The sequence below is a fragment of the Nannobrachium achirus genome (genome assembly GCF_963921795.1).
Source record: "Nannobrachium achirus genome assembly, chromosome: 6".
In the NCBI taxonomy this organism is placed as follows: domain Eukaryota; kingdom Metazoa; phylum Chordata; class Actinopteri; order Myctophiformes; family Myctophidae; genus Nannobrachium; species Nannobrachium achirus.
The window spans coordinates 54,841,087-54,852,498 of record NC_137815.1 but is presented as its reverse complement, the minus strand read 5'-3'; the positions used below and the strand labels follow the sequence as shown (position 1 = coordinate 54,852,498).

Below are 11,412 nucleotides of genomic sequence, written 5' to 3'. Positions count from 1 at the left end.
TGGATCGGGGCAACGGTTGCGGAGATATGAGCAGGGCAAAAGTGTGACGTCTGACGTGTGACGGACTGACGCACGGACACCTGGTGGAGCTTTCTGTAGTAAGTGCGACCTACGGTCGCAATGATGGCTGGCAATAAGAGGTCCACTTACAACAGCTACATTTTTCAATTAACCACAGTCAGTGTCAACCTGGTATCGCTATTTGGGCCATGTCATCATTATTGTTGACATTATCTAAAAAAAAGAATATAGCAAATAGCAAAAATAGCTATTATTAAAAGAAAAAACAAAATCCCTCAATTGGTTGAAAGGCTGCTTCTGCATCAAATTCTAGAGCTGAATTAGATGTAAAAAGTAGAACTGCGTTCAGTTATCAGCTGGCGAGGACATGGCTTGTGTTTTTTACACTAAGAGATCCAAGGAGAAAGTAACATGAACCTTGCAGTGATTTTCATCGCCCACTGGCAATAAAATCACATTGAGCACTTGCCCTTGTCCTGGGTCGAACTGCAAACACTCAACTTGACAGCGTAAATTGTCAAATGTTCTGACTGCATTGCTGTAGCTCTATCAACTTGTCAGCACGTTGTGAACAAAAAGTCGTCAAATGACCCTGTATGAAAAGGATTCTATTCATTTAGTGAAGCAGCTTGTATGAGTTTACACAAAGTGACAGCAGCACACTATTAACCACTGACAATTTAGGAATCTAGCAGACGCTCTTAATCCAGAGCAATTTCCAAGTAATAAGTAATAATGTTATTACTTTTTTAAGGAGTAATGTGTAACATTAATCTCCTGCCAGGGACGTGCAGAGAATGTTAGAGAGGCAGGGGCTGAATTTTCCTTTTGGTGAAAATATCGAAAATAGCTGACCTCCAAGCTCAATGCGTCGCAGCGTGACGCCGTTGTGAGCTTGGAGGTCTGCTATTTTCGGTGCTTGATACCACACTGAACTATAAGCATAATCAAGTGAATACTGGAGATGTGGCGTAACGGAATGGATTTCTACACACAGAGGGCAATTCTTTAACACATGGGTTGCTCAGGTTTATAACATTTCTAGCTGTTGCTGCTGCCGCCGTTCACTCACGCTTTATTTTGAAGAGCCTCGGAAGCTTTGTGCGTGTGCACGGGAGTGTCCACTGACGATTGAGGAAGATAATCCCTTTGTTTACAAAAGCTCGCGAAACTAAAATCCAAACCGGGGACGACCATCGCGGTAAAGTGTCGCTGTGAAAACAATCAGATTTCTGCTTCCCTGGCGTTCTTTTCACCTCATTCATAGATAAAGCCCTTTTAATGTTTCAGAGTAGAATGGAAATCAATGTAACCAGCCTTGGCTATTTTCTCCCTCTCCCTCTCTCTCTCTCTGCTACGGGGTGACGTAATGGACTCGGGTCATTCAGAGGGCAGGCAGCAGCGCGTACAGTTAACCCTTCGTTGCCTCGTCTCTCGACGAGATAACTCCTTTTGGCATGGTGACACCTAGTGGCCTTAACTCGTCACTGAACGAGTTTGGCTCCTTGGGTGTTAAGATGCTGCATTCAAGTTCAGGAGAGTTTGGGCAAAGGCAATTCTCTTGAAAGCATGGAAAGAGGGCATTTGCGTTTCTTTCACCAGTGAAAACTGCATTCATGGTCTTGAGAGGACACTTTTTACAGAGGAATAAAAGGGCAGGGGCTCAAGCCCCTTTTGATGTCTATGTGTGCACGTGGCTGCTCTCCTGAGTAATATTTCCCAACACTTTATCTGTCTACATAACATGCTATCTAAATTATATTTTAGCCTTTTACATAAGCCTGCAAGGTCGTCAAGGCAATAGGGCAAGTGCTATGGCAAGTGCTACGGCAAGTGCTATAGGCTAAAGTTGAGTCTGAAGAGATAAGTCTGAAGAGGTAAGTCTGAAGAGGTGAGTCTGAAGAGGTGAGTCTTCAGACTACGGCGGAAGATTGGGAGTGAGTCTGCAGTTCTACAATGGGTAGTTCGTTCCACAGTTTGGGAGCCAGAAGGGAAAAGAGCATTGGACCTGTGGAGCACTAGCCTCGGAAACCCAGACTTCTTTTGGCGGAAGAAAAAGAAGCCTGGGCGATCGCGTTATGATCACTGTTGTAGGAAATGTAGAATTTCCCTAACCAATCAGAGTGCAGAGAGCACCAAATGTGTTGACGTCATGACGCACCAGCGTTCTCTGCGCTGAGCAGAGGAGCAGAGGGGGTGGGGGGAGGAGAACACATGCTATTGGCTGGAGACTTGCGGAGAGACTCACCGCGCCCGCCCATCTGCCTACACTAAACTGTCCGCGTTAGGTTAGAGTGGTGGAGCGTTGTCCCGGATGTTTTAGGGAAGGTTAAAACCCTCTTGAACTGGACTTGAGTTACAACTGTACTTTGACCATCTTACACCAAATCTCTTCCGCAAAAATATCCACTCCGCAAGCTCACAATGTGTCACGCTGTGAGCTAAAGCTGCTATTTTTGCAGAAGGTTCCCCCCAGAATTGGCATACATCATGGCTGGGGTTCAAGTGGTTATCCATGTTATGCTTACATGGATGACGGCTATGAAAATGGTGCAGTGACCTGGATGACATGGTTGAGCTCTGGGCTCCATCTGTGGTCATGATGTCAGGAAATATACACCAGAGTTTAAAAGGTCAGTTATCTTCATTCTACTGATTGAAAGAAAAATAACCTTTGTTACTACAGTTTGTTACCTATGTCAATGGAGTTGGACTTGCATAACATTTTTTACACAATTTGTTTGACTATCTGGTATGTTTGTAAAATAACTGGATGAATGAATGGAGTAACCTGGAGGAATGATCAGTAGGCCGCCCTGAAGTGATGATTAATTTATGGTTTGAAATGGTCACGGTCAAGGTCAAGGTCACAAGGACATACTGTGATCAGTCACATCTCAGGAATGAAAAGCCTTAAGCCTGGTTCTTGCCTCTTGCGGTCTGTGCAGCCTTGACGCTGTGGCCTGCACTCATGGTCTCCACAAACGTCATAGCGTTGCCTAGTTATTGTGGTCAGAGTGGCTCAAAGAACCAAGTGGACTTTCTGATGATGCCACGTTCTGTACACTGAGCAGTCCGCAAGAAGCATGAATCAGGCTTTAGTAATCATAATTTTGATGGAGTGATGTGACCAAAATATGTCCCCCCTTGTGTCCTGACAGCTGCACCCACTACTGACACAGTCCTGGGTAGGCAATACAGCCTGGCGTAAATCTATATCATACCTTTCCTGTGTTTCATTCTTAGTGCTGTTAATGACAGTTGAAGTCTCCTCTGAGGATCAAAGATTTATCTTATCTCATCTCATCTCATCTCATTGATCTGGCATTGCTCTGATGTGTTCATTATGAATAATTATACTTTGCGCCTTTCACAGACATGGTCCAAATGGAGCAGCCAGCAAGATGCAATCTGCAGCGTATAGAAATTACCATAACAACACAAATGCTAGGCGGAAGGAGGTGCATGCAAATGGCACAGCAATGAACGCAGACTGAGCCCAATCAAGCTGTCATAGCAGAGAAAATAACAACAACTAAAGCCCATTAAAACCTTTCCGAAGCGGCACACCTCGCTGTGCAAAGAGGATTGAGAGGACCGCACTACTTTCATTCTCTCAAAGCACAAATACACAGGCCATGCCTTTATTCAATTCACATCCATCATCTTCAGATTATAATGAGACATTCATCAAAAGGAATCTAGAGGTGGAAAACAATTATCTGTAGTCTGTTCACTTGTGCATTACGTGTTTAGACTGCAAGATAAATGTCATTCATTCTTGCCTCTGTAAATGTTTACGGCTCTGCAGGAAAGAAATGGGACGTGCACTTTAGCAACGGTAGCTTGAACATTTTAGGAGTGTGCTGGTAATCAAAAGGTTGTTTCCAATTGACTGAATTAAATCTATACTGTGGCTGTGAGTGACATACATTCTTCCCTTTTTTTTTAAACGTCATCTTTGACACTGCTCGGCAAAACACAGTTGTGAATGTGTTTGAAGGTAACATAAAGCATTGCTGAAGGAGTGCAAATGGCTTCAGCAAAGCCTTCCATCAACTGGAAGATCAAAAATAAAACAAACAAAAAAATAGGGCTATGTTACAACAAACGTCTTAAAGGTTTTCATCATTTCATCAGATACTGTTTGACCCTGGCTGTGAAATGATCATTCAAAGAGTATGTCCCATGGCTAAAAAGAACAAGTGGTATATATAAACAACTTGTTGATCACACATAGAAGTCTGTGTTTAAAGTACTACCTTCAGAGAACCATAAAACAGGGCATATGTAAGGGAGTTCGGAGAAGATATGCAGGGTTTTACTCCAGATTACAAGCAAAGTTATAGCTTCCCCCAATGCCTTTCTTAACAATTTTTATAGAAACTCATCTGCACATTTGAAATATTGAGTTATAAACATTAATCACCAGCCAATTCTTTCTAACCTTTATTACCTGCAATTTCATTCAAGACTGGAATAGGGAAGAACTATTAGTTCCAGGCAGACTCGGATATACTGGCACTTTTACAGTACATGCAACTGACTTAATATAGAACATACATTACTAGGACAATGTCCAATACATTATTAATAGTCTAAATATCTAATACAGTAACTATATCTACTGTAATCCAATAATTTCATACACACGCTCTATACATACAAGACACTGATGTTGGCCTTCAAAGCAGACAAAAGTATGGCACCCCCATAGCTTACCCTACATCCCCTGGCCCCCAAACTGTGGAATGAACTCCCCATTGCAATGCAGACTCACTCCCTATATTCCGCCATAGTCTGAAGACTCACCTCTTCAGACTCGACTTTAGCCCATAGCACTTACCGTAACAGTTGCCTACTCTCGACGACCATACAGGCTTATGCAAAAAAAAAAAAAAAAAGAATTAGAATTTTTATATAGCCATTTTCAACTTGGCGTCCTATCGTACATCGAAGCTATAGTGTGTATAGCTTCGATGTACAGATTATGTTATTTAATAGGTTCTTGGTTTACCTATGCTTTTAGTTTGCATTGATGTATTAAATCACATTGTGCTGTACTTGCTTATTGTAAAAAAAACCTCTGGATTAAGATTGTCTACCTGCTGCGGTGGGGAACGCACGTGCCGAATTTGAAATAGGGAATGAATGCCCCACCCTTTAATGCAAACCCCATGAATGCCCCAGCCTTTAATGCAAACCCCAATATACCTGTTGTCATAGGACCCGTTTTGACCATCTGTTTGTCTTTGTCCACTTATGCCCATATATGAAGATCTCTGCACACACAGTACCGGTTGCGGAAAACTCTGATGTCAGACTTTATGCCCATATCTGGAGAACGCGCGTGCCGGTGGGAAGAAGGGTTCTCGAGATACGCGGATTACATACATACATACACATTCACAGAGATTTTGTGTTGACTCATGTGGCGTACGTGATGTCAGAGCCTTTTATGAAGTGATGTCACAATGACTCAGCGCTTGCGCCGATTTCCTCCGGAACAGCCTGATGTCAACAATCAGCTCCGCATAAGGAGATTCCGAACGTTTCGCGCCGGTTTCGGAAAACCGCGAGTCGGGTCGGGTCGAGGCCCGGCACTGCACTCCGCGCGGCGGCGGGGAACGCGCGTGCCGAATCTGAAGCCGGTGGGACGAACGGTTCTCGAGATACGCGGATTACAAACAAACAAACAAACAGACAGAGATTTGTCGCATTTATAGATAGATAATATGTGCACAATACGTGCAAATGTTGTGCACATACTGACATACAGTGTGTTTACACTTCCACATAAACAACTGTATGTCTTTGTACATTAAGCCTGTTCCTTGGCCTTCCATGCATGGAATACGGTAATGTTGCTGTCTTTTGTGGCTACACACCTTCAGCAAACTCGTCACACAATGACCATTCAGGCCAATTCACTGTGTTTCAGGTCTGGGTACCCTATGATATTGTGTGGGTGAAAGGGGCTTTCTCTCTCCCTCTCCCCTCATCATCCTCTCTCAGCTTCTTTCCCTGTCTCTTTGTTGCTGATGAAGCTCTGATCAAAGTCATCACATGGGTGAAATAGGCTCTCTCTCTCTCTCTCTCTCTCTCTCTCTCTCTCTCTCTCTCTCTCTCTCTCTCTCTCTCTCTCTCTCTCAGACCAGGCTCTGGTCTGACTTGCACACAACAGAAGATGTGGCCTAAGACAGGCGTTTAGCGCTGATGTTGGGGATCTCCATACAGTTTACAGTTTAGGCATTTAGCAGACACTTTTAATCCAAAATAAGCAGGTAATACATCAATATAATAAGCAAGATAATATGTCAATACAACAAATGCATAGGAATATCAATCTAGAAAAAATGTAACATAAGTAGACCACGCACTTAACCAGTAAAAAACTTTTCTACAACCTAAAAATGCTATGCTATCTAGCTTCATGTGTGGTCATCCATATACCGTATGAGCATGTAATACATAACCATGTCGATTTGTGCTGACGTTGGGTATGTCCATATATGGGCAGAATCATCCTGCCCACATGCCTGCCACAGATAGACACGCAGACACACAACTTTAACTGTGACAGCTGACAATAGGTTCAGCTGGCCAAGTTCCAGTATCCAACATTGGAGATCTACATGCTCACAACGCCTCGCAATGTGAGGCGTTGTGAGCACTTATTTTCACAATAGAACCGTGTTATACAAAAGTTAATGTCTCAACTCTTAGTGCCCGTCAGGGTGGGGGTTCCCCAGTGAAAATATGATAATTTTGGGGGTCGCGGCCTGAAAAGGTTGAGAACCACCGTCTCAGATGGAATTATTCATCATCGTCTTCATCTTCATCGCTGATGATGACAGATTTCTTTGCCCTCTTAGTCGCTGCCTCACCATGACCCTCAGCCTTTCTCTTGCCCTCGTCAAATGTCTTGGCCTTCATCAGCCTCTGGGCCTTGTCGTCATCCGAGCCTTCATCGCTATCGGACGAGTAGATCCTTGATTGCGCCCCCTTGAGGCCTCCTCCTTCGTATCGGCTCTTGATGGCGGCAAGGCTGACAGCCTCCTCTCCGTCCTCCTCCTCGTCGTAGCGGTCAGGCTCCAGGTAGCTGCTGCTCAGCCCTCTCTGGTGCCGCTTCATCCTCATACTCTTCTGCCGGGCCTCCCTGCGGATGGAGGCGCGCAGGCGCTCGTCCTCTTTCTTTATCATCTGAAGGCGCTGGGACTCGGGGTCCCGTTCCGCCATGGGAAGCATCCTGATCTTCTGCGTTTTGGAGCAACGGTCAGCGAGAGACAACTTCCTGTGGGTGGCGATGTCTGTGGAGTGCGGCTTGAATGTGAGTTTGGTTTTTAACACAGCGAGTCCCTGTAGACCAGTGCGGTGTTGGATGAACAGATGGTTATGCGTGCCCTGCGGGGAAGCTTTGTAAACATCAAATACCTCATTTCCAAGGTGGAGCGACATGGTGCCGTCAGACCACTTGACGATGCGTGTGTTGCTCTCGCGTGTCTCCTTCCCCCACTCATCTCTCTTTGCTCTCCAGCGAATGGTATTTTCCACCTTCAGTTTGAGCCTGGTCCGTCCCTCTTCGTCTAGCATTTCGTCATCCTCAAACTCGTCCTCATAGTACTGAGGATCAAAGGGCTCGGGCTCCACAAACAGGAAGTTGGGCAATGTGGCAAAGTAGAGGTCAGATCCGAGGTCAGTGCTGACTTTGGGCATCTCCACCTCAAGAATACGTGTCTCAGGGACGAGCTGCTCCTTGTCAGGCTGTTGTTCCCCCTCCATGCCATCCGCTGCATCATCCAGGGGCTGTACGGGAGTGGAAGGCTTCTCAGCATCACTGTCTGAAGAGAGGTCTCCAAACAGATCGGCTGCCTTCCTACTTTTCCTTCCTCCAACATCACTATCACTGATCTTTGGACTCTCATCGTCTGACATATTTGTTTCTTCTTCAGTAGATGTGTTGTAGTGATGGTTCTCGTCCTCTGACTTCTTGGCCCCAAAACCCTCATCATCAGATTGGTTCTCACTGCCGGAACCTTCTACGTCAGAGTAGGGGGTACCCGGACCTGTCTGGGGAGTTCCCGGCTCACGGAGCATACCTCTGTCTGAAAACCAAAGCAAGGGCCAGTCTGACTCAGACTCTGTTGTTCATGTGATCATAATTGCACGTTGCTCCCAATATGTCCATGTCTCCCCATGTCCTGACATCACAGCCCTAGTGGAATATGTCCAAATATGGACATGCCTGATGTCATAGCACTGACGTCCGTGCAAATCGCCATTGTTAGGCACTAGGCAGCAGCTTCTGTTGTGTGTGATGTCTGAACAGAGCATGATCAGCAAGGGAGAGAGAGGCAGAGAGAGAGAGGAAGACTGAGAGAAGCATAGAGAGAGGGACAGACGCAAATACATCATCTCCATCCTGGCCTTCGGCCTGGCGGAGGTAATAAGCACACTAACACACTGAGCAGGGACGTGCAGAGAATGTTAGAGAGGCAGGGGCTGACATTTCTAAAAGGGCCTTTTGGTATAAATATCGAAAATAGCAGACCTCGAAGCTCACAACGGCTATTTTCGATGCTTGATTTCTACACAGAGAGGGAAATTCCTTCAACATAAGATGCTGTATTCAAGTTTGGACAAGAGAGCTTGGACAAGGCAATTCTCTTGAATGCTGCCTTCAGGTATGGCATGGAAAGAGGGCATTTGCATTTCTTTCACCAGAGAAAAACTGCATTTATTCATGGTCTGTTAAGGGCACTTCTTACAGATGGACAAAAGGGCAGGGGCTCAAGCTCCCTTTGATGTCTATGTGCGCACGTGCCTGACACTGACACCCACCAGAGAGCAATCCATCCAGAATGCTCTGCAGGTGGTTACTAGATTGGATGGGCCAGGGAAGGGGGAGCGCTTGTTTTGTTTCACTCTCAACTGAATAAAGAAGGGTAAATGCATGACATTTACATCACTTGAAAGACAAAGGCAGTCGTGTCAACAGCGACAGCGAGGCCTTAAGCTCGCGAGGCATGCCCGAGTGAGCCGCTTCTCGGTGAGCAAGTTACCGCGCCGAGCTGCTGATAAGCATGCCATCCGAGTTGGCAAGCCGTGGTGGATGGAATAAGGTTATCACCTGTTTCAATGCTCGGAAGCAGTTGGTGCTACATTGGATGGGCCAGAGGGAGGGGGAGCACTTGTTTTGTTTCACTCTCAACTGAATAAAGAATGGTTTTACATGCGTTGACCTATATTATTGACCTTTTACCTCACTTGAAAACCACAATTAAGGCAGGCCTTGAGGTATGAGGCATGCCCAAGCAAGCCGCCAGGCGAGCAAGCTACTACGGTAGGTGAGTGCCGACGGACTCACGTGTCAACAGGCATGTGCGGTCCAATTTGGCAAGCCATGGGAGATGGAAAAGGTTATCGCTTGTTTTAATGCTTATATTTTAAGTCAGCAGTGTTCAGCAGAAATATAAAATGTATTCTCACACTAAAGGCCAAACTACTACTACTTTTGTCTAGCCTGTAGGAAATCTAAGGCACATGCTACATATACTGTAGTATTCACTGATTTATTTTGTTTAGTTTTGTTGAATGATGTCTAGAAGTGGTAAATACTAAATGGTGCATTTATATAGCGCCTTCATCCAAGACTTTACAGAGATTGTGCATTACATTCACCCTTTCATACACTGATGTAGGAGGAAACCATGCAAGGCACCAACCTGCACATCGGGAGCAATTAACACCTGTCCATACTTTCTCCGAAACCGAACTTTTCATCTGAAAGGTCCGTTTCGACTACAAAATGACACCACTCGCGACTTCTGAAAAGCATTACACCGAATAGAGTTCAGAAATCTGCACGTCGGAAAGTCGCAACTCACCGAACAAAAGTTCGGTTTCGGAGAAACTATGGACAGGCCTTTAGGGGTTCAGTGTCTTGCTCAAGGACACTTTGACAGTAACTCTGGGCCACTCCACCCCTGAGCCACCCCAAGTGGGTCTGCTGTGTCTGTTTATTTGTCTAATCTCACAAATTGCTTGCAACGTTTTTGTGCACGCCAAGGAAGTACATACAGTACTGATTGTTTTCACATGTCCATCATGTTTTATATTTAAAATATTTCACTGTAATCTTAGAGTGGAAGTGAATGGCGATCAGATTGAGCTGAACACCTTGCCCAAATTTGGAGTCATACATCATACATACGATACATGACTGACCTCACAGACTGGCGACATCATGAAGTCTGAGATCCACATGGGACCCACGCTTGCTTGCTTGCTTGCACGCACGCACGCCACGCACGCACGCACGCACGCACGCACGCACGCACGCACGCACGCACACACAGTTCTAGATGGCTGGCCGCTTCTGAGACACCGTAAAAAATCTTTGTTATACCAAATTACTCAGTCAATGGCACACAATGTCCGGAAGCCCTTTGTGAGCAGGAGAGGCAATTTGATTGAGGAAACCGTAGTTGATCTTGCAGCAATCAGGTGAGTTAATAACACTATATTTATGATTTAGAAAAAGTAAATGGCTTGATGTCACAGTGACTTTATGAGCTGAGAAAGCTGGATTGCTCATCATGTAGCACATGTTGAAGGAGAGAATCTTTTCAAAAAGAAAAGACGAGAGTCTGCGTATAGGGCTAGACACACACGCAAGTGCACGCACGCACGCACGCACACACACACACACACACACACACACACACACACACCTGCTCATGTTGATATTCTATTGTTAATATGTTCTGAATCTGATTCTGGTCTTCTTTTGAATTTGAATAATACCAGTAAGACGCCTAAAGACGAAAAGCGACCTTGCTTTAAAGGGCGAGATCGCGCAGGACGGACAATTTGCATGTGTGATTCGAGGTGCGGTTGGTTGTTTTTATGTTGGACAAAATATGGACAAAATATTTTCGCAAATATGGATATGACTGACGTCTGACATCATAGATGTCTGTTATAGACCACATGAGACTCACACAATATGTCCATATATGGGCATTCCAAGCTATGGGCTTAATATTGATGACTTCAGGGATCTCCATATATGGGATTACAAGGGACAAGGACGGAATTCGTTTGCAAGTGTGACTCGTGTCGTGGCAGCCACACTGGTTCAACTGACACATGTATATATAGGCTATAGGCATTCCCAGATATGGGCGTATATATACTGTACATACTATAGACAGACACACGAGAGAGAGAGAGAGAGAGAGAGAGAGAGAGAGAGAGAGAGAGAGAGAGAGAGAGAGAGAGAGAGAGAGAGAGAGAGAGAGAGACACACACACACACACACACACACACACACACACACACACACACACACACACACACACACACACACACACACACAGACAGACAGAC

The 11,412-nt window shown here is 45.2% G+C and overlaps 1 protein-coding gene across 1 annotated transcript; it reads right to left on the bottom strand.

Annotated features, from left to right (window-relative positions):
* Positions 1–6,837: 6,837 nt before the first annotated feature.
* LOC308287176 (RNA polymerase-associated protein LEO1-like) lies at positions 6,838–8,118 on the bottom strand (the record flags this gene model as incomplete). The annotated part of the gene is made up of 1 exon (XM_080728294.1): positions 6,838–8,118. One exon carries the CDS (start codon positions 8,116–8,118, stop codon positions 6,838–6,840), a length of 1,281 nt encoding a protein of 426 aa, XP_080584420.1.
* Between the last annotated feature and the right edge of the window lie 3,294 nt (positions 8,119–11,412).